Source organism: Carassius auratus, unplaced genomic scaffold, assembly GCF_003368295.1.
Source record: "Carassius auratus strain Wakin unplaced genomic scaffold, ASM336829v1 scaf_tig00217757, whole genome shotgun sequence".
Lineage (NCBI taxonomy): Eukaryota > Metazoa > Chordata > Actinopteri > Cypriniformes > Cyprinidae > Carassius > Carassius auratus.
This window is the reverse complement of record NW_020529228.1, coordinates 2346-27095: the sequence shown is the minus strand read 5'-3', so window position 1 is coordinate 27095 and position 24750 is coordinate 2346. Positions and strand designations below refer to the sequence as shown.

At 38.1% G+C, this 24750-nt stretch overlaps 1 protein-coding gene and 1 pseudogene across 2 annotated transcripts in view; one reads left to right on the top strand and one right to left on the bottom strand.

Moving 5' to 3' along the window:
* LOC113102748 (sodium leak channel non-selective protein-like) overlaps positions 1–7543 on the top strand; it is a 19524-nt gene extending 11981 nt beyond the window's left edge. Inside the window, exons 17-29 of one of the 2 annotated variants that reach the window (XM_026265853.1) lie at positions 561–667; positions 746–820; positions 996–1115; positions 1527–1595; positions 1688–1836; positions 2052–2145; positions 2377–2509; positions 4117–4232; positions 5330–5487; positions 5716–5866; positions 6183–6332; positions 6417–6531; positions 6787–7543. In XM_026265853.1, coding sequence (XP_026121638.1) covers positions 561–667; positions 746–820; positions 996–1115; positions 1527–1595; positions 1688–1836; positions 2052–2145; positions 2377–2509; positions 4117–4232; positions 5330–5487; positions 5716–5866; positions 6183–6332; positions 6417–6531; positions 6787–6929 — 1580 coding nt within the window. In that variant the 3' untranslated portion in view covers positions 6930–7543. The remainder of the gene's footprint in view (positions 1–560; positions 668–745; positions 821–995; positions 1116–1526; positions 1596–1687; positions 1837–2051; positions 2146–2376; positions 2510–4116; positions 4233–5329; positions 5488–5715; positions 5867–6182; positions 6333–6416; positions 6532–6786) is intronic. The other variant, XM_026265854.1, reaches the window with a different exon arrangement.
* Positions 7153–24750, bottom strand: LOC113102749 (phospholipase D1-like; annotated as a pseudogene).

The following is a 24750-nucleotide window of genomic DNA, read 5'->3' as shown; positions in this document are numbered from 1 at the left end:
AGAATATAAATTATACTTAAATAACATTGCAACAATAATATTCTTTACATGCCCTATAAGAACTAAATCGAGAGATAGCTATAGAGAGCTGTGGACGGCAGTAGGCGGAGCTTCCTTAGTGCTTCCTGTCAGATTAAGTGCTTTCTGCCTCGTGGAATAACAGAAAAATCAATACCTCAGTCAGCACTCCAACTCCATTGATACCAGCTTCAAATAATCTGTCTGCGCTTTGTGGCTGTTGAAATGAACTTGTGATTATGGTGTATGATGAATGCCACTCAGACCTCATGACCTTGAGCTAAAAGACAGCAAAACGATGATGTAGGGGATCTCTAAGCAATGCCATGGGTAAAGCTCTTACCAAGTTCATAGAATGAACAGTTGAGATGATTTTCTCTATGCCAGTCTTTTAACTAATAATAAAGGAGAGCGTAGAGATTATTGTGAAGGTCAGGGAATTTTAACCAGGTCTTTGTTTTATAACCACAGCACCGGATCATTCAGAAAAGAACTAATTTTCTCTTCTTTCAATGCTGAAATTTATTCTCTTCAATTTGCAGAAAACGGTGGATTCCGTGCAAAAATGTATGACATTACCCAGCATCCTTTTTTCAAGCGAGGTATTGCAGTGCTGGTGTTAGCGCAGTCTGTGCTCCTGTCTGTTAAGGTGAGGAGGGTTACAGCAAAATTTTTTACTTTATTTCTCTAATAAAATGATAAATAACATTTTGTGGATGTGTTACAGTGGGATGAACTTCACCCTGTTACTTTTCCTTTGGCAACAATGTCTGTGGTTTTCACATTCATTTTTGTTCTGGAGGTAAGTAGGCTATATATTTGCAACTCCGTTTGCTGTTCTTTCATGAGTCAGCCCAAGCAAGATTTCTTTCCACCCACAAAAAAAAAGTTTTAAAATTCACCAGAGGCCCCAGAGTTCATGAGGTCTTTTGTAAGTATTGTACGGTCACGACATAATTAAATTTGCTCTTCCGCAGGTGACTATGAAGCTGATAGCTATGTCACCAGCTGGATACTGGCAGAGCAGGAGAAACAGATATGACCTACTCGTCACATCCCTGGGAGTCATATGGATCATTTTGCACTTTGCTTTACAGGTACACACTAAAATGTCATGCATTTTCAAGGGTTTTGTACCTTTTTTGGCTTAATATAAAATGAGATTAACATAAAATAATGTACTGAAACAACTGCTTAAATATCCGGGTCTTCTGATAAATGTCATCATCAATTATTATACCAAAGATTATGTAATTTCTAGTGAACTCTAAGACCAAAGACAAAAACTCTAAGACAAAATTTTTAGCCGACAATACATGTCAGACCAAAAGGCACTCCTGTTTGAACAGTCAAAAAACAAATGATCTGTTGTTTTAATGTCAGATTCACAAAAGGTACAGTTGATATCATTTAAAAGTAATATTCATAGTTTAAATTTTTGTTTTTAACTTTTGTTTTGTTGATTGAAATGTACTTTATACTGTAAATAAACATTTCTTTTTCTTCAGAATGCTTACACATACATGATGGGCACATGTGTGATAGTATTCAGGTTTTTCACCATATGTGGGAAGCATGTAAGTATGCTTATATATTTACACAAAATATGTGCAAAGTCTTGAAAATGACTCGCATTTTCCTCCACTACCAAGCTGTGTTGTATTTACAGGTGACGTTAAAGATGCTTCTGCTAACTGTGGTCGTCAGCATGTACAAGAGTTTCTTTATTATCGTGGGCATGTTCTTGTTGTTGCTATGCTACGCTTTCGCCGGTGTCGTCCTCTTCGGCACTGTCAAATACGGCGAGAACATTAACAGGTAAGCCGTCTTGTGACACATGGAGGGAGTGATTGGACTGTGTCAGATTTGTAACACACATACTACTACCCACGGCGCTGATATAATTGGTGTTGTCTAAACGATTTGCTCGAATGCCCTACATGTATTTGAGAGAATCAATTTCCAGGTACAGCTGACAGCATGAGAGGAAGTGACTCTGCGTGAGCTGTTACTTTTTCCTCTCTCGCCGACAGGCACGCAAACTTCTCCACTGCGGGTAAAGCCATCACCGTACTGTTTCGAATAGTCACAGGTGAAGACTGGAATAAGATCATGCATGACTGCATGGTAAGAGATTGGATGGCAGACCCGTTTTGCCCGCAAGCACGCTTGCTCGCTGTGAAAATCATTAAAGAAACTGTAAACAATTCACTTTAAATGAATCAGATCGAATTGCAAATATAACTGTACAGCATCTGGTTTCATTCGACATGCTTCTGAATGATTTCTTTAAACAGAAACACATCAGCTGTGAGCCCCATGTGTTGATTATGTTTGTTCATCGGCCTCGTTTCCCAGGTGCAGCCACCATTCTGCACTCCGGACAAACATCGCTACTGGGAAACGGACTGCGGCAACTATGCTGGCGCCCTTATTTACTTTTGCTCTTTCTATGTCATCATCGCTTACATCATGCTCAACCTACTCGTAGGTAAGCACCTCTTTCCCCTGACTGCCGACACAATATCCTGTTCCATCTCCTGGGGTGGCATTTAATTTCCTTTAGACACTAGCCAAACTAGCTCATAAAATACAATATCCCTGCCCATTATTCTTCCTGACGTCCTTCCATGTTTATTATCTCTATTTTTGTCTGAACAGAGTGGTGTAGCTCAGCACTGGTCACTGCTGAATATGAATGAGGCTTTGTTTGAACCACTTTGGGTCAAAGCCAGTTCAGTCTCTGTCTCTATTTCTCTTGGTTTATGCACTGTAGAGATGTGCACACTTTCTAGTCATCAGCTTATGTTGTGGTGTGTTGGCTGCTCATTTAGCAAGTTGGGTTGTGCACCAATCAGAATTGATTTGAGAATGCCTTGCTCCAATTATAATCGATGTACCAAACAGGATGCAGTATTGATGGAGTAGAAGTTTATAGCGGTTTATACACCTAAGAATGATCGATAGCATCGATTTGCCATTACATTTAAAATATATAATAATAATAAATATTGCATGTGATTTATCGTGCAGCCCTAATAGTAGTTTAATTTTGTTGTTTGTAAATATGTATTTATAGTTTTTATTCATTTTTATTTCAGTTTTAGTTTTAGTTATTTTGAGTTATTTTTTGGTAGACATCATCTTCCGTAGAATATATGATATAGCATGTGTCACAGTCTTTTTGAACCTGGCAAAGTTTTTACAAAACTTTTTTTATTCCCTTTTTAAATCTCATATCACATCGGAAAGGCATGTATTTTAGTAAAAATTAAGGGAGTAAAAAAAAAACGTTGACAAAAGTATCAGTTAAGGTAGGTGTAGATAGGGCTTATTGTCCCAGAAAAGTGGCATCTGTTTAATAATTTCAATTAAAATTATAATTTACACTCAATACTTTATTACTGCATATTGTTTTATAATGAAATACATTACTGAGGCGCAGATAATTGCCATTATTTGCATTAAGTAGTATAAATAGCAGAGAATCCTGTAATTTTAACACGGTATAATTAGAATCATTAGATATTTGACTGTGTAAATAGCATATCGCTACAAATATTGCTATTTTCACTTAGTGTAAATAGAATCCATTAACAAGTAACAACATTTTTTCTTTCTTTCTTAAAATGGTTTTAGTTCAAATTAACTATAATAACCCTGACCTGCACTAACTAGTTTTCGACCAGCATGATCTTGATGGTCCTAGTTGGTCTTTTTCAGCAGGTTTAAGCCTACAACACTCTCTACAGTACACCATAAGTGTGTAACTCACACACTGCTCAATTTTATGCTCTGAAATTTCTGAAATTTGCCATTCAGTGTGTTAGCTGGTTGCATTCCCAGCGTTGCCAAACATTTAAAACCTGACAATGGCATTCGATGGTAACTCTGTTGCTCCCTTGAGGTTTATTACAACCACAGCAATTCAAGAACACATGTCAGGTATGTACAACAGGACCATGTAATGCAACGCATCAGCCAATCATTCGTGTAGCACTTGCACACTTGTTAAGAGTCTGTTTTCCGTCTCTTACTTGTGCTCTGAGAGCGTAGCTGAAAGCTATCCCAACCATAATGACTTTATTTCCCCCTCAGCCATCATTGTGGAGAATTTCTCTTTGTTCTACTCCACCGAGGAAGACCAGTTGCTAAGCTACAATGACCTGCGTCACTTCCAGATCATTTGGAACATGGTGGATGACAAGCGGGAGGTGAGGAGGAGGAGGCAACGTGCCTGTGATCAGCAGCTGTCAGCGGGGATGATTTTGAGTTAATACCCGCGTGTGCTCTCCGCAACCGGCTCTGAAGCCACAAATGAATGAATCACACGCATCGACATTCTCACCTCCAGAGTAATTGGAGGTTATTACTGCCTGTCACAGATAGCGAGAGGAGTAGAGCTGTCATCTTCATTAGGTGGAAACAGCCTTATTGAGAGCAGCAGAGGGAAGTGCGTGCAGATTTGACCTCCTCCCACAGGATCAGTAATATCTGCTTGTGTATATTTGAGTTAAATGAGGCACACCAGTCATTTTCTGGCCTTAATGAATCAACCAGCGGTGCTGGGATCAGCTAGAAACACTTGAGGCCATAAGACTGTAACAGCTGAGCACAGGAAGGAATTTGTCCCTAATTAGACACATGAGCTCTGCTCCAAAATCTAGCGAGCTTCCTTGATGCCTGCTAGCCTTCTAAGACAGCACAAACCTCACAAAGCTGATTAAGAACACTCTACATAGGCAACAACAACTTTTCATTTCATCTCTCATTTTCATCAGTAAAAGAAGTAATAGTAAAATAGTAAAGTTCTTCGGCAATGAACCACCTCTTGATATTTCAGCCAAACAAAAAATTACATATTGTTACTCCTGGATCATTTTTGGTCACTCTGAAGCTGACATATTCACCTGTTTTAGCGTATCCAAGTTGTGTGCACAAATTTCTTTATCAAAATTTTCCAACAAATTACTACAATCCAAAAATGCAAAAAAAAAAAAAAAACCAGTGCATATGAAGATTTTTTAAACTGACATTTTTTTATTTAAACTAATATTTAATGCTTTAATATATATATATTTCTATTGACTTCTTCACCATTCATAGTTTATCAGATTTCATTCTAGGATTGCCTGCTCTGCTCTGCTAAGGAAACAATATTATGCTTCCTTAGAATTTAATACAAATAATGGGCTTTAAAATGCCCTCTAGGTAGGCAGCTCACTAGCTATAGTACAGTGATAGTTTGACATTTTTCTAAACCCTTTTGCCATTATATATACCAGTATTTATTTAAGTTTTTTGAAAACAGGGAGTGATACCGACCTCTCGGGTGAAGTTTCTGCTCCGTCTGCTGAGAGGTCGTCTGGAAGTTGACCTGGACAAAGATAAGCTTCTCTTCAAACACATGTGTTATGAGATGGAGCGTCTGCACAACGGAGGAGATGTCACCTTCCATGATGTGCTGAGGTTAGAAAGGAGTATTAGTATTCACTACAGCACACTAACAAAAAGATTCATATCACGACAAACCAAAATGTCCTGTTTTGATATAGAAGAGTTACAATCAAAACTCTACTTTTCCCTAGTCTATAAAGAACAAACCCTGAAAGGGTCAATCCATCATTAGTGTTGTTCATATTGGCCACTAAGCTTGTTCAGCAGCTCATAGGAACTCACTGATGGTGTGTGTTTCAGCATGCTGTCGTACCGCTCAGTTGATATCCGGAAGAGTCTTCAGCTGGAGGAGCTGTTGGCGCGAGAGCAGCTTGAATACACTATAGAGGAGGAGGTGGCCAAACAAACCATCCGCATGTGGTTAAAGAAGTGCCTCAAGCGCATACGAGCTGTGAGTTCATACAAACACACTCCTGACACTTCACTGATATTTACATCAATAAACTGAAAACAGATCAGCTGTTTGACAGTGACTATATTTACACTTCATTTCAACATGGCCCAAATCTGAGGTCACTTTAATATGTGGAAATAAATCCATATTGTACTGACTTTGAACAGTCAGGTGGGAATTTATGCAATATTTATGTCAACTTGACAATGTGACATTAACTTCCTGATTTTTTTTAAATATATTGTTTAATCAAATATACTGATGAAAACATTTTGTAATCTATAATATTTACATATACACCGTCCTCCTTCAGAAGCAGCAGCAGTCATGTAGCATCATTCTCAGTCTGAGAGAGAGCCAACAGCAGGACCTCCGGCGTCTGCTCAACCCTCCCAGCATTGAGACCACCATCCCCAGCGAGGACACCAACGCCCATAACCAAGACAATCCCACTCAGCCAGAGGTAGCCCTACCAGTGTCTGTTCTTCAGAGTCTGTGTGTCTCGGAGTCTCCATTCTAATGAAATGATTTGTAATGATTAACCCAGCAGATCAGCGGCCTGCAGACCTTACTTAGCCCCACCCTGTCGGACCGCAGCGGATATCGACAGGACTCCGCCGACCGGCCCCAGAGGAAGCTGGGACAGTGGCGACTTCCTGCAGGTCAGCACCAAACACTCACACTATTACACATGCTCTTACATTTACAAAAGTACTGCTTTTAAGCTATATAGCAACATGTCATGCTAAGTGTTGCTAAAGGATGTTAGCATGCTAATTATACTATGCTTTCTTCCCATGTTTCTTTGAATGGATTTGAAAAAGAACAAAGACATGTTTATTGTTTATTTTTCCACATATTTAGTATTCTGCACATTGACTTGTTCGCGTGGCTGGTTAACTGTGTTTGTCCCGCAGGGCGCACGAGTGTGAAGTCCATGCTGTTTAAGATGAACCCTGTGAGTGATGAGGCCTCCTCGGGGTCTGAAGTCAAGAAGTGGTGGACTCGCCAGCTGACAGTGGAAAGTGATGAAAGCGGCGATGACCTCATTGATATCTGAAGCAAAACAGCCTGCTCATTTTTTTTTCAGATTTTCCTCTTAAGAAAGGATCACTCAGCTAAATCTTTTGTATTTGCTTCTTATACGGCATAAGCCCTGATCCTCTGTTAGCTTTACGTAGGTGAGTCTATGCTGCTTAAAGCATCACTTAACCCTAACCGTTCAAACCTCCTTATTCAAAGACATTTAACGTCGGTTACAATCATGTTGATGCTCACTCTACTGTGGTGGAAAATTTCCAGTGAGCATTGTTTTGTCAATGAGAAATATCTTTGTTGAAAGAGCAGCTGTAAAGTGTCCTCAGGAAGTTTATGTAATGTAATATAAGAGTCTAATAATCTGAATTCTAGACGTAATGGTTAGGGAATTCACATGCTTTGAGACACCTAACCAGAGCCATAGCGTTCTCCTTGTTTGTCTTTTGTGCCACCATAACTTGTCTTCATTACATGTGTTTGTAAGATCCCCAATTATCTTGTATTATAAAACTGCTGGCTCACACTTTATAAAATGCAACCACTTGCAATGCTTACATTATGGCAAGACAGTGAATGTTATGTGTTATGTGTCTACGTGATGTTTCCAGATGTTTAATTATTATTACAAAGCTACATAAGTTAAGATTCATTTAAATAATATATTGAAATAATGTGCTTAATATATTTTGTAAAAATGAAAATTGCAGCAATTTATTGCGGGCTTTTAAATTAAAAGTGTCTGTGATACTACCAAAAGTGGTTGTATTGTATATTTTAAGCATTTTTACCATTGATTAATCGTCAGGACATATAAAGAATAATTACTGGATGAACAAAGTTAATTATTTACAACAGCTGCAGTGTCCAGGTATATTTGATGAAGAGAGTTCAGTTATAAACCTACAGGGACAACAGACAGAGGGAAAAGGCAGAGGTAGTTTTTGCATGCTACTTACAGCACATATAGTATCATTAGATGACATGCATCAAAAGAGAGGACAGCCATTAGAGGTTCACAGAGTCTATGTCCACAGCTCGATGGGCATGATTCCCTCTTTAGAGTTGAAGGAAGGGAAAAGGTTTTCTCCAGACAGAAAGTACAAGGGAAATTGGACCAGAAAGCCTCGTATCTTCTTTAGTTCAGCGCAGGCCTGTGCTGGGTCTTCTATAGCCATGCAAGGACGTGACACGTAGTCTCTCAGAATCTTATAGTTTAGGACTGCATCAGTGGGCAAACATCTGAAGACCTGCACAGATAGTTAGTGATGGTGACTATTCCCAATTAAGCATATTTATCTAATATTAGACTGCAGAATCATTTCAATGACACAAAGGCAGAATCTGAGCACAAGTAAACATCCAGCTCTATTGACTAAGCCAGTTAATCACATTTCTAAGATCAGTGATAAAAGGAAGTTCTATACTGAGAATGAATCTAGGGTTATTTAGAGAGTGTGGTGAGGAAGGTCAGTGCCGTGCTCTTTTCCGATGGCTCTTACCTTTTCTGGGTGATTTATTTACCTTGTCATATACACTGGCGTTCTTGGCTGCAGTCACCATCCAGATTTCCTTGTAGAATCGGTCACTGATGGGATCACTGATGTCTATATTGTCTCCCAGCAAGCCAAGCACAAGTCTACAAAAAAAACAGACTGCTTTCACATTTAAAATAACACACTTTGTAATGTCATTGAGCAAGAAATAATGCATTTAGTCAATATTTAACCTGAAAAATCTAAAGAAAAAAAGAGAAACATGTAAGAGATTTTTCAGACCCCTATTTTAGGACAGATATATTTTTGAATTTTTCAAATAAAGCAAAAAATTGAGTGATAGATAATTTAAACTGATTTGATAAAAAAAAAAAAAAGTGTATTAAATATGTTTTAACAGTGTTTAGAGTATTAAGTTTAAAATGTAAATTTAGTGGCAATTTAGCTGCGTAATTATGAAGTAATGCCTCAGTGTCATAAAAAGTCAAAGTACATGCAGGCTTAATCTTCTTAATGGAAAATGTCAAAATATAATATGAAGAAATAAAGCCTATTTTATTACTTTTTTTCATTCTTTTTTTTCATTTTGGTCAACATAGTCATAAAATAGGCTTCAGTTATTTCATAAAAAAAATATGTCAAAATAGAACAGACATTTGTGGCATTCATCCAATGAATATGAATGATGTATTTCACAGGACTGTAAAATCTCCCACTGCAAAGGGAAAAGCTGTTGTCATGTAGCTCACGTGTAACAGGAAAGCAGACCTGAAGCACTCCTCCCGTAGAGACAGAGCAAAGCTGCCAGCCTGATAACTCTCTCCATCCATGACAGAGGGCTGGAATTCTGTGTCTTCAACAACCACAGCCATTTCACTGTCTCTCTTTCCCAGCATGCTCCTGTCATTGATGTTTGCAGAGCCTAAGCAGATCACAGATACCTATCAGACACTTTCCCTTTTCCTTCTATCAAGGTTAATGCCTGTGGGGAGCGTGTTCTGGGTCTGCATTGGGGTTTGACCTCTACTGAGAGCCTCAAGGACATATCACTGAACAACACTGAGCTTTCTCAGTTTTCTTCTTCAAATCCTATTCATAAGGATAAAGGGATAATTGGAATTGATAAAGACAAACAGGATTTGAGCGACGTTAATGGGATTTTAATAATACATTTGTGATGATCGAGGAGACAGGCGTGACTTCGCTTTTCATAAACATCTGTTGATGTTTGGTATTCTGCACATGTCCGCGCTTAGATGTGTTTTGTGTGAGTGCAGTGTCCCCTAGTGGCGAATAACAGCTGTACAGCTCAAAGATTTCAAACCACTGAACGTGCAATTGCAAGGTCATTGTGTGCACAAACATAACACATAAAAATAAGAAAATGTATATTAATATAAAAATAAGTTACATTTAAATGCAATTACTTACTATTATGCATTGCCCATCCACCCAGGGACTATGTACAGGTCAATAATAATAATAATAGTTTTTTTTTTTTTTTATGTATCATGTACGTACCAAGGCTATGGTCAAAAATTCAGTACATTGAAATATGTAGTTTTATTTTTTATTTTTCAAAGATGTTTTATTTTTATCCAGTAATACTAAACTGAATATCAAGCAGGATGCCCCCACTTATGGTGCAGTTATTACACTGCTACTAATGCTTTCAAATGAAATGATAAAGAATAAAATCTCTGAAATTTCCAGAGGACAACACGTTTTTACTTTATTATATATGTGTGGGCAGTGTGCACAGTGTCTGACCAATAATGACAGTGCAGTCATCCACGATCATGAGCTTGCTGTGCACGTAAATGAGTTCAGTGACCAGACGCCCATCCAGGTCAGCATGAGTGCGCAGACCGCAGAAAGAGATGTACTTGATCCAGCAATCTGCCACTGCAGACAAACACAAATACATACGCACATACTTTCTTCATCTTTGTCCTATTAAAGAGAATTACAATCATGCAATCCATATTTAATGGACATGATCTTAATGTAACGGCTACAGAGAAGGTTTATACTTCTACATACTAGTCTACTTACTCACACATTTGAGCCTCTCAATAATGGAGCGCTCCCCTCGGCACATTGTCCTGCAATGGAGAAAGAGGGCTTTCATTTCATCTGCTTCCTGTCTTGCACCAATCATATGTCTTACATTTTCTTCACTTGACCAATCACATCACTCGCTGAACCCCAGTGACCACAGTACCCTCAGTGCTCAGTGCTGTATCTAGGCTAGTGTTGAGGGTCCAAACTGGGGCTGTAATGGTCTCTCAGTAGCCCGTGAGGAGCAGGGTCCGTTGTTTCCACATTACACACGTGTAATTTGCTGCAAGCGGCCATTCAGGCTGCATTTTTACCCTTAATTGTGGCAATCTAGTGATTACTGAAGACGCATGTTTGCAGGCCTATTACCTGTAATTAAAGTGCATGATTGCTTTGATGGCTTGGCCCCCCCCTGACGAGATGTCACCTTCAAAGCCTGGCAGCAAGGGCATCACCACATAGACCCGAAACTTTTTCTTCTCCCTGTGGCCGAAATGAAATGTAGTTAGGTGTGTCTAGTGATGTTTTTGTGTCATGTTTGTATACATGTGAATCTATTGTCATGATGCACCTGTACGCCCGCAGGATCCTCTCCGTCAGTGCATCTCCAATGCTGTTGTGGATGGATTTGTCAGCACAACTGATGAAGAACTGGTTCTGAGCGATAAGGAGACAAAAGAAAGAAGGTAGAGAGCATGACTGGAAGAGAGACGCACAGTGAAAGTAAGACTAAAGTCGTCTTTAACCTAGTGAAAAATAAACAGGCTCAAAAATACTTTTATTTCATGCTAAGTATACTACAAATACATTTACATATTTATGCACTTAATAAAATAACCCTGCAATTGCACTTTTAGTACACTTAACTAAAATCTGCTAAACTGGAACAACTAATTTTGTACTAAATGGACTTAAATTGTATTGAAGTAGTGCTGAAGTCCAACCAAAGATATATCGAAGTATATTTGATTGTGCTTAAGTAAAACTATTATAAGTACACTTTAAATATCTTGCATTTAAAGATAATCAAAGCATAATCAAAGATCATAGAATCCTTATCAATAGTGACATTAAAACACATTTTAGGCTTAACATTCAGAAATGTATTGTGCACAAGTAGAACTTCAAATAAACTATATATGTATATATATATATATATATATATATATATATATATATATATATATATATATATATATATATATGGTAGACTCAGAATTTGGCATAAAGAACATGAAAGCAGGGATCCATCCTGCCTTGTCTCAACGGTTCATGCTGGTGTTGGTGATGTAACGGTGTGGGGGATATTTTCTTGGCACTCTTTGGGGACCCTTAGTACCAATTGAGCATAATTTAAACGTCACAGTCCACCTGAGTATTGTTTCTGGGCCTGTAATATATAAATATAAATATATATATATATATATATATATATATGATATACTATCAGAAATTATAATTATTTAGGAGCAGGTTCGTTTATATTACTTTCATATTTATATAAAGCGACATTCAGTATTTGAATGGAAATTTAAATAAAACATAAGAAATCTGCCCTGATATATGATAAATAATTGAATAGATTTTAGATGAATAACTGGGTTAATAAAAGTTCATAAAATGTATGCATGGTTACTGTGCCCCTAAAACAATTTTTTACTCTGCACTAAAGACCAGGTATTATGGGTCTTATTCCAGTTTGTGAAGCTGATGTATATTTGTGGACACATATTTTACCTCTATGTAGATGAAATGTTTGCTGTTCTGGATGGCTGATACGTAGGCTAAATGAATCGACTCCTCATGGACCTTCGTCCCAATAGACCACTGGCACACAGACCTCAGAACCTTGTTTGTTCAGGGAAAAAGGTTGAAATCAAAATAGATGGTTTTAATTATCACACAACATATTTCTAAATACACATAAGTGCAAAGTTGGATTCTGAAATTATTCTAGAAAATAAAAAGGATAATTTCAGCAATTTTGGCAGTTCAAAGCAGGAACCCATGTGGTTTGGTGGTGATATCTCACCTGAACATTAGCCTGTGTTGATTTGCCGCTGTACTGAGCTGGCACCATGGGTGCAGATAGAGACTTGGGCACGAGGCAGGGGTAGCATGTCGCCCCCGACCGCTTCTTCACCAGCTAGCAAATAAAATAAGAGTTGATTGGGATCAGACAGAACGCCCGATGTTGACTCCAAAATCACACCCCTAAAGAGCGCTAATTACTGTGCCACATCCAGATAGCCTGTTGGGCTGACCACCAACCCCTGCCTGATCCCTCCAATCCCCAGAGACAGAGCACTTGTTTGAGACTGAATAAAAGTCTCTGCTCCTCTGTTTAGTCTTAGACAGTGCTGCTGATTACAGTAAATTGATGGCCGTGTGTGTGAAGGTTTTCCGAAAGTAGGTTTTTAATGGCTATTGTCCTAACTAGACTATACTCAGACTCTTTTCAACTGGGCTGGGAACATGGTTCAAAGGTCGTTTGAACATGAGACGGGCTTTGTTTCCTGAGAAACAAAGAACACGATGTTGCCACCCTCTACCAATTATCTACATATGGAGAAAAAAAACTATATTTTTAAATAGCATTTTCAATGCTTTCCACAAAATTTGGTCACATTAGTTTTGCTCTTGATTCATGTAGACTTTTTGTTCTGTTCTTTTCCGTATAAAACAATGTCACTACAACAAAAGACACACAAATGTTTTTGTCTGCTTAAGTTGGAGTTTCTTTTTGGAAGTTTTATTTTACTTGATGTTTTCACCCCTCATGAAGGAAGTGCTCGTGGTGCAAATTAACGAGCTGTACGCCATGTCAGCTTACACTGTGGGTAAGCGGTAATCTGGGCCGTGTGGTTATAAACAGATGGTTCTCAGGCAATTAACAACTGGCATAATGTGTTGATTAAAATCCATTGAGCCCTGATGAGGGAGAACTAACATTAACTCTGCTCACGGGCTGTTGGCAGCTGCCCAAGAGATACTCATAACTCCAGTGACCTTGATAGTGAATCACATGTCTGAATCACCACAGTTCTAAAAAAAAAAAGGCTTGACTCAAACTAATTCAGTTTTTTCTTAATATAACAGGCACAGAACATAAGCGTTACGTTTAAACAGTAATCATCAACACCTAAAAATCATTGGGATATTAAGTAGGCTACAAATCATGTTCTATGAAGATATTTTGTAAATTTCCTACCGTAAATATATAAAAACATATTTTTTGATTAGTAATATGCTAAGGACTTGCTAATTGCTAATCTGGACAACTCACGATTTTCTCAATATTTCAATATATAAATATATTTTTTTTTGCATCCTCTGATTCCAGATGTTCGAATAGTTGTGTATCAGCCAAATACCATCCTGTCCTAACAAACCATACATCAATTAGCTTATTTGGTCAGCTTTTAGATGATGTAGAAATCTCAATTTGAAAAAACTGACCCTTTTGTGGTCACAAATATTTTTTGAGCACCAAATCAAAACATAACAATTATTTCTAAACAATTATGTGACATTAAAGAGTGGAGTAATGACTGCTGAAAATTCAGCTTTGCCATCACAAGAATGAACTACATTTTTAAATAGTTAAAACAGACAACATTTATTTTAAACCGCAATCATTTTTTACAATATTTATGTTTTGACTACATTTTTGAATAAATCAGCCTTGCATAATAAATGGTAAACTTTTATATGGTAGTGCATTTATATACACTACCTATATATATGAAAAGTCATCTAATACATCTCATAAAGCCTTCCACACAAATCACAGTCAGGATTGGTCCCACTTTACAATACTTTCTTTGTGATGAGCGGCGTTCCCTAATCAGCAGCAAAAGATATAAATGAGACTTGTCTGTCTTAGAGCCGTAAATTCTCATTTCCACTAAACACCTCATCAGAGGCATTCAACTGGCTTTTGTTTGTCCTCCACTGCCGCACACACACCTGGCTTCCTCTCCTTTAATTATTCACCAGCAGAGTGTCTGATCGGTAGCCAAGCCTGAAATATGACTGGCATAATCCAAAGGAAATCATACAGGCCTCAAACCAATTCAATTACTGAACAATCAAAGTAAAAAGGCCTCTAATTGCTCTAAAAGGGGGCTGAGAGTGCGGGCGGCCATTGAATGCTGACAGCATTCAGAACAGGACACAATGAGCAACTGCAGGGGGTGCTAAGCTCAAGCTAATAAAGATGGTTTTTCAAAAAGACTCAAGAGGGTGGAAACCTCGGCTTCGTGCATGCTCTCTGATCTTTAGTTCTTACAATTAAGACTTCTGAATGGAGGTGGTATTTGTGCACCTTCTAGCAATTTAAAAAAGTTCATTTTTTCTGGGCATTCATAAAGATATGCTTATACTGCTTAACAAACAATATACCCGGTTCACGTTGCAATGCTCTATTATAATACTTTCAAATGTGAAACTCGCCCAGATGAGAACGAGGAGGAGGAACACTGAGATTGCTGAGAATGTATCTAATTTCTTACCTTTGTAAAGTTCCACCTCTGAATGAAATGCCGTGCAATATCTCTTGCAGCCTTCCCATGAACCAGCACCCCGATATCATGCCAGGGCATCCGTGGGGTCTTATACCTGTCAATGAAATCTGAAGCAGAGAAAAATAAACAACTATAAATCATAAAAACATTAGCCGAACCATAATACAGAGATGATAGACAGGCCTTTTGAAGCCATCACAGTGTGGTCTTTCTCTTTCAACGTCTTTGACGATGCATAAGCATCTTAAGAGTATTTCACTACATTCATCTATCAGACTCCTCCATCCTCCTGCTGTGTCCTACCCAGTTGGCTCTATGTGCAAAACCAGGACTTCACATTCACAAAGCAGAGATGCAAAAATGAAGTTATCTCCCCCTGGCAAGAGAATTGAGCTGGGAAAATAACTCCATACCGACTACAGAATGGGATTGTTGGAAACAACTTCTCCGTCTTCTTTACCTCATTTCTGTGCTGGATGGATTGCTTCATTTGGTATATCAAAGAATGTGTAGTCTAGTTGTCATTTTTGTCTTTCTTGTTCGCTAGTTTGCTTTTGTCTTAAGGCCTAATGTGTTACTGTTTCAAAAAAATGCTGTGGGTTGTGATATTGCAGATGAGCTTTTTCTAGGGTTTAATTCAACTGTTTCGTACCATCAAAAGGTTTGTTGAGTTTGACCCAATCTTTCAGGATGAAGTTGCAGTAGTCTTTGCCATGCCAGAAACGAGTCTCTCCACAGAGTTCAGTACTGCCTATGTAGCTTCTTAGTGAACTTGTCTCTAAAATAGACCAACAGAAAAAAATGCGTTTGAGAAGCTGTTATGATATAACAATTCATATATATTGTATATCAGCTTATAAAGATTAATTAGTTCTCATAGCTGTCATGTCAGCTTCAGTGAACAAGGTTTAGTCGTATGTGCATAAATGTACTGTATATGCAGTGAACTGAAGAGTCATTATATGCATGTGTTTGGTTGTATGCGATTACTAACCGTAAGGCAGGGGGAGAGAGTGATGCAGGCCCAGAGAGTATGAATCGCTGGAATGCAGAGACAAGCTCTTGGTGTAATATTCCCGAGGGAATGGTGTCCTGGAATTAAGACTATTCCTACTGTAATGTTCTACACACAGAACACACACAAACATAGTCTCTGTCATGTAACCACAAAACACTTGTTATGGTCGTGTCAAATTCTATACTGGACAGTGGACAATTAATTGTATTTGAGCACTCAAAGGTAAAAAAAAAAGTTTCAAAAAAAGAATCTGCTTAATGACAACAAAATGATCAAGAATATGTAAGTTTCACACTGTAAAACTATCTCCATAACCTGGAGTTTGATGTCACATTTATTTAGTTAAATTCCTCTTACTGGACTCTGTTCCTTCAGAGCTGTGGTGACTTTTCTCTGAGGGGGTTCTCAGCAGTCTTCCTGTGGGCAGGTTGAGGTTGTTTTCTCCCTGTTCCTCCACTAAAGGCAAAGTTAAACTCACAAAGATCTCTCTTGAATCCTCCGCTGAGCCTGAATCTCCTGCTTTCCCCGCTGCTCCTTCTCCAGTCTGAATTTCTTCAACCACCACGTTGAACTTCATCTCCTCGCCCTCATCCACCGTGGCAACTGACTGCTACAGGACAAAAAAATCAACACATACTGTATGTAATGTAACACTTTTGTTATTTAATAAGCTGTGAGGCTGCACAGCAATAATTCTAGTATGCACTAAAAGTATGTACTTTGCTGATGATCAAAACTAATTTGACAAATTTACACTATTATATTCATTTGTTTAAAACATTTTAAAGCTTAAAGGGATAGTTCCCTCAGAAAATCTCATTATCATTTACTCAACATCATTTTGTTCCAAACAAATGACTGCTGAACATGAAAAAAAGATATTTTGAGAAATGCCTCAGCGTTTCTGTCCATATAATGGAAGTCAATGGCCACTAAAACTGTTTTGTTAACATCATTCTTGAAAATATCTTCTTTTGTGAATGATGACCAACTTTTTATTTTGTGGCGAACTATCTCTTAACTTTACCCAAACCATTTATTTAACTTTAGATATACATGACATGGTTATTAATTTACATGATTTATCCATTGCTATATATAATGTATTTTATTTTTTTTCCAATGTGGGAACACAATGTTTTGGTATACTATTTTTAACATACTATCTGACATGTAATGCATCTGCCTTGATTCGGTCTATACTGTCTAGTATTCTTTTTTCTTCTTCTTCTTTTTTTTTTTTTTTTTTTTTAATAGTCCAAACTCTCACTTGTGCACAATCCAGGGCCAAAGAACCAAGAACATCTTTCCCACACACACTCTGAACTATTAAACAATGAAAAAAGTTCCATGCTATCTATACGGCTGACACATCAGGCTAGCTGTCAGCATGCAGTATGTAAGCCGCGGTAATAGCCACCCATGCGGCATCAGCCCAGCGAAGCTATGACTTAAACGATAGTGTAAGTGTCTCCAGTCTGCTGTGCCGAGTCTGAACGAGGGTAAAATGCCCTCTGATGTGCTCGAGTTAATGGCTCATGGGGGATCATAGTGCCCTCGACTTGACAAATGGCAAATGTCAGAGCACTATTCTCCTGGTGGGCATAATTTTATTAAGTGCAAATATCACTGTGCTCCTTAAGAGACGTTTTGAAAGGTTAGACCAACAGCTGTAACAGTTTCATGTATATTAGCAAAGATTTTACAGTTGAGGAGCCCCGCATTGATAGATACAGTCACTCAAGCATGCTAAGAGAAGCCCCTTAGTAAATGCAATAAGTGCCTTCATCTGGGTTCAAATCATGTTTATTTAAAAGCTCAGACCCATATTTAATGACACAATGGCAGGCAGGTAGGCAGCAGGCCGGGAGAGGTGGCGTATAGACGAAATCAAGCTCCCATTTAGTGGCCTCAGTCATTTGTTGACTCACTCATCCATGCAGGGCCTTTATGTTTAATGCAGCTCTCAGGGGGGAAGGAAAGGCCCAGCGAGAAGGACTGGAATTATCAACCGCAGGCCCTTCAAGGGTGCCCCAGATGCTCCGTAATTGCAATTTTACGTTTGCTCGTTGGAAAAAGAAAAGAATAAGAAGGCAGAGGCCCTGAATCACCAACAAAAAAAAAAAAAAATCCCAGTAAGCATACGAGAGAAATGCAGTCTGGACCAGTGCTTTATGAGCACCATTGTTAGAACGGCTACAAAATAGAAATCACTCCAATTTTAGGTTAGGTTTGCTGTCAATGCTTTTGAGTGTGAATCACAGATCAATACAATTACTTCATAACATAGCGCACAAATAAATATGCAGCGGTCCTACAGATGAATTAACATTACATTTTAATGTAATCTAAATAAAAGATGTTACTTTCTGTACTGATTGGCGCATTGGTACACATGTTCAGAGGAGGCTTTAGCATCTGTCAGGTGCATGTCGACTTCCCCCATTGAGGTCTTTGACAGATATCAGAAACACCCAGCTGGCTATATGCATGGCCTGTTGACAAACATTGAGGGGTCACTGTGTGCTATCACTCTCAATGGGTCACATTTACAAGAAGTTCATTCCTGTCCAATTCACTTACGCCTCTGTGCCTATGAGCAGAAGAGATATCACCCATTTCTGATTTGCCCTCTCTGTAGATAAATCCTTAAGAAATAACAAGGATTTTCTTTTTAATTGTACTGCTATTCCTAATTGTATCCAGCAAATTAATCGTGTAAAGCACAGCTGTTTTCAGCACTGATAATATTAAGAAATGTTTCGTGAGAACCAAATCAAGGATCCTGTGGTACTGTTATAGCTGTAGATAAAATAACATTATAAATGTATTAAAATTATTCATTAAAACAGAAATGCTATTTTAAATTGTAATATTATTTGATAAAATATCAATTTTTACAGTATTTTTGAATAAATAAATTCAGACATGATCAGCAAAAGACACGTAAAACAACTTTAAAAAAATAATATAAATAAAAAATCTTCCTGATGTGGTTGTCTTACATGAGTGAGGCTGGGGGATAGGGCAGGACTGTGCTGAGGGCTTCTTCTCACACTTCCCACATCAGTCAGTCGGTGTTGGGAATCGTCCCATCTTCCATAGGCCAGATCAATCCCTCCCAGAAAGGCAAGTGACTGATCAATCACCACCAGCTTCTCATGGTGAGCCCAGAGCAATGCTGTGGAGGGCATGTGATCAGGGTGTCGGATGACCTGTCAATCAATAAAGATGGACAACTTGTCAGGTTCCTTTTCTTAACAAGATGCTGGGCAATTCTTTAGTGAAGAACAATGAAGAATAAAGTTATGTTCAGAATATTACAAATGTTACAGTCGTTGTACTATTTCTTGTATATTTGTTCTTGCACAAAATTAATGCTTTATTTAGTGAGGATGCATTCAATTAATCAAAAGTAATAGTAAAGACATTTACAATGTTTAAAAAAAAAGATTTCAAATAAATGCTGCACTTTTGATCTTTCTATTCATCAAAATATCATGAAAACAAATGCATCACGGCTTCCACATATTGCGCAGTTGATAATAAGAAGAAGCACAAATTAAGCATATATTAGAATTTTCTGAAGGATCATGTGACTCTGAAGACTGGATTAATGGCTGCTAAAATCTAGCTGTGCATCACAGGAATAAATTACATTTAATAAAAGTAATTAAATAATAATAATAACAACAATGTGTTTAAATAGAAAATAGCACTTTTAAATTGTAAAAATGACAAATATTTCACAATATTATGGTTTTAACTGTATTTTTAATCAAATATATGCAAACTCGGTGAGCATAAGAGAATTCTTTCAAATACATAAGAAAAATCATACCATCCACAAACCTTTGAACAAAATATGCAAAATACAAACAGAACATATATGAGGACAGCCTGGAAGTTCTTTAGATCTACGATGTAATCAGTCTTTCAAACATAGATTTCTCAAGACTCAATTTAATAAACTTTTTTGTCAATTGACCAAATTTCCCAAATATCAGCTAAAGAAATCCAGCCGGCTCTAAGCCCAAAATATCACTACAATGTAGATGGTGTCAACCTTTGTGCGAAACAGCTGCGTCTCCACCAGCTTTGGCGAAGCCTCCAGAGGACGCCGCCCCTGGCAGATGTTTCTACACCAGCAGGGCCCAGGAATACCTCCACCCAGCTGCTTCGCCGCACACGTCCTTGGGGTGTGGATCCCAAGCCACTTCCCAGTGTCACTCCTCTGCCTAGACTCAACCAGCACTCCAATAAGATAATGTGACGGCACGTCAATCACACACCAGCCTGGGGTGCTACGGTGATGAATACAACAGCGTTATGGTGCCACAGAAGCTCTGTGGCACCAGGGGAGAAATACTTGCCACCTCAGGCTCTTATGGAGACGATCGGCAAGGAAGAACCTGACCATCTCCAGACACAATCCGTAGGGTTCCCAACACAGCGATCCCCCTTATTCTACTACAGAGAATTATGGCAATGTCCAAACATGATCTAAGTAACATGCTATTCCTGTGTCCGGAGGTAGTGGGCATGCTGGGTACTCTCGTGCTTTCTATGATTTGTTTTGATTGGACCTTGGTTCTTGGAGAGATGTTTGTAGACGTAAGAATGGGAAGCTGATTCGGAGAGACGGGTCCCCTCTGTAATACTGTCAAGATTCTGCTTTTGACAATGTTTGACATAGTGATCAACTCACACTGATGTTAGAGTGAAGTCCCGTCAGGGTCTTCTTTGTGTACTCGCTGTTGAGACCCATCACTACCTCAACTTCTTTGTAGAGCAGGACAAATATCTTCACTCCTTGTTGCTGAGTTGACAAAAGACAAAATATTGTTAAACTACTTTTGGACTGGAAAAACTATAGAAACCTGGGTCAACTGCAAGGTGCAACATAATATATGGATGTGCGAGAAGAAAAAGGAAACTGTCTGAAGTCCAGATTTGAGCAGGTGTTCAGACTCACTGCTTTCCGCTTGAGGACATGGTCTAATCTCCACATGTTCCCGTCTACTACCGGCCGTTTGAGGAAGATTTCTGGGCTTAACCTGAGGGCCATATCAAAACCAATCAATGCTTTGACAACATCTATACAACTCTCATTCTTTATATCTGTTATATGAAAGCAATAGTTCACCCAAAATTGGATTTTTGTCACAATTTATTCAGTTGTTATTATTATGTTGTTCCAAACACGTATGGCTTTGTTTATTCTATCAAGCAAAAAAGATACATTTTTAAAGAACATCCTGGCAACTCTTTTCAAAATTTTCATGCACAGAAATAATTTATATTCATATGGTTTAGGACAACAGGGTCAGTAAATAATGATATGTCTGAATGTCTGTTTTTGATGAACTACTTCTTTAAAAATGTATACTTGTTTGGGTCAGTAGGTATTGCTAAAAAGCCAATGAATCCACTGTACTACAAAACCAGTCATGTATTTTTCTCCTTTTATAAAACATCTCAGTCCAACTTTGAGAAAATCAAACTGACGTCGCAGTGGTACATAATATGGTACATTAAAATGTGCACCATAAGCGCTCACAGAGTTGTAAAAGCGAGGTACATGGGGAGTAATTGAAGCTGATGTTAATCTGTACCACCAGGCTGTGATGAAGATTTCCTCCTTTGCTCCTTCCAGGGCATCAGCTATGGCATCAAAGTATCCAGCTGCGTTGACAAACCTTCAAAAGGAGCACAGGGAATTTCATTTAAGAACTGTGTCAGGCTACTTCACAGAGATTTAAGAGAAGACGTTCTAGTAAGTGTTGCTCACACAAAAAGAACAAAGAATGAGGACTAGCTGAATTGAATTGAAGATTCCTATAATATTTTAAACTGACAATATTGTACTATTTAAATATATTTAGAAAGAAAGAATTATGTCTTCTATCGTTTTAATTGGGTTATCACAATATATTTAAATAATTAATATGACAGCAGGTTTTCTTACCATTTAGATGAAGTGTTTTCTCTAACAGGGGTGAAAGACCCATGGCGGTTTTCCCTCAGAAAGTCCTGTCCAAACATTTGAGAAAACTCGTCTATTGAGTGCCCCCACCAACGAGCCTGCCTATACGTGGAGCACTTGATAGTAAGCGCCCTGTCCAAAAAACAAAAATGTTGATTAATACTTGTTTTTGTCATTACAAAACAAAACAAAAAATTCACTTTTGTCTCGTTTTCCAGTAAAAATCTAATCATCCTTCTTAAACAAGACCAATTTATTGAACTTACTATTATCTTTATTAAGACAAGACTTACAGAATACTGAAAATACACATATGAAGCTTTTGAAAGCATGTTCAATAACGGTAATTGCATGATGAAATAGCTGAAATATAAAACACATTTTTCTCAACCTGCCTGCAAAGATTCTCAATCGTGACTCCATGCCTGACTCCGGTCTCCCGGGTCCCTATTTTGATGTGAAATCCCTTATCGTACAGAATCACCGTGCCTACTTGGCCATCCTCTGGCCTCATGTAGAGAACAAAGGAGTCTTTTACCACCAGCCATCTGAAAGATGAAGCAGTCACCACATGAGAGCTGGGACAAGGGGGAGAGCCATTCTATCAGCTTTGGGAAAACATCATAATAACCTAAATAAGTAAACAACCGAAAAAGAAGACACGCCATGACCCAAAGGCTCAGCAAGGTCGCAATCCGAGGAGAAAAATTCAATTGTGTAAGAGTTATGTTACTGTAGCTGCTTGTCAAAAAAAAAACAATAACACTCCTATCCGCAAAGATGAAAGTAGTTCAACATCAGCATCTGTTATTCACCAATATTCATTTCAGGGCTTGGTGTTCTTACTTGTGAAACCATGAGATGAAGATCACGCACTACTGATTAAACTGTTTTTCTCAGAAAGATATTATGTCCACAAATCGTGTAGAAAGTTACAGTTTTCAACACAGTATTATGATTTCCTGAGTGTAACATGTAAAACAGTTCTCACCTTTTGGACCACCGGTAACAGACACTGTTGGATCCGCACCAGTAACACACAGGGAATGTGTTTCCTCCTGATTTCTTTAAGATCAGACCTTCACTTTTGTCAAGGCATATACACATATAAATGTACAAACACAAATCAAGCCATTTTTTTATATATATTTTACTTTACTATATGCAGATTCTTACATTCCTTTTGGTCCGAGATCCTGAATAAATGAGATCTGACTCACTTCCAGAAATTCCAGCTGAAATAAAATTCAGTTTGCATCAGTAAGCCTCAATCCAGCTTTGTGGGAAATGTATATGAGCCACACACCAGTTACTTCCAAAATATCATAATTTAATATATCTTTTAAACATTTTAGTTATGGTGACTAAAATGAAGTAATAATTGGCATCTGCTTTGTACAGTCCAGTTCTACCTTAATAATTAGAAAAGGAAAGTGTGAGGTGAAATTTGAGGCAGGGGGCGAATGTTTCAGGGTACAGGTAGTCTTTAATTAGCCCTGCAAACGAATGCTAATTATGTGACTGTCAGAGAATTAGCCTGTGAAGCACTAAGCTAAGTGTGGAATCACCTCTCAGAGGCGTTCTCTACAAAAGAGACGGTTTTAATGAGTGGAGACACAGCAGGTAGAGTTTCTTCCAGAACCTTCATTCTGCCATCATGTGACACAATGGTAACTGAACATTTTTTTTTTTTTAACACTAGAATGATTCCCAGACAATAGCATTGCACAGATAGATTATATTAGAAATAAATTGTGAGTAAAAATTGGTTATACAGTCATTATGTCCTTATTATGCACTAACAGAAAGGACCATGCTATTTTGGCATGGTAGCATAATGATAACCCTATTTTTTTATGCTGTTTGATTATTTCATTATATTACCATCACATGGTACTGCAAAAGTACTTTCCACACAGTTGTGACTTACAGTTGCAGGATGTGTCCTGTATAAATGCCTTTTCAATATATTCCTCAGATAGTCCTCAAGTTGCAGCTGTAAGAACAAAACAAAGATTGAAACACTGAAATAAGCATGTTTAAATGCAAATACAGCAATTATGGCATAAACTAAATTAAACAATCTTTTTGAAGTCAACTTTTACTCTATATGGTATTTTACATTTACATATGAGCAGTATAGCAATATTGACTGAACTGAAAATAAACAATGTAACTTTTCTGCTAATGAGCTGTTCCTCCTTGACGAGGGCATCGGGTCTTCGTGGTAACGTTGGGATGTGTTCTCCATGAAACAGTTTACGGCCTTTAAATGACCTCCTTCTGACTGAGTGACTGTCAAAAAGAGGAAACCTGACTGTCAATATTTGACAAGATTTGGGTTGTGTGTCCATGAAAGCACCTCTAATTTGATTAACTGAGAGGTAACAGTGCAGTGAGGCTGAGAAAAGGCTTTTGCGTAGGGCTCAGGGTGCTAACAAGAATACATCTGGGACAAATTGAGTACACCCAACTGAAAAATGAAAACACTCAGCGGCACAAAAAGCTATTGGGCGGACTGTGTGTTCAAGGCTTGTGCGTGTTTGTGAGAGAATGTGTGCATACAGAGATGAAATTAGTAAAGCACATCTTACATTCGGCTTGGCAGGGGTATTTTTAAGAGGGCCCTGAATTTGAGCAGCTCCTGATGAAGTGCCTGGAATGCTTAAAACGACGCTTGATTTTCCACTTGAAATCTCCATGGCTCAACTCTATCGTATACAGGTTGGGATTCAGCACCTTTGAGTGGATCATTTCAA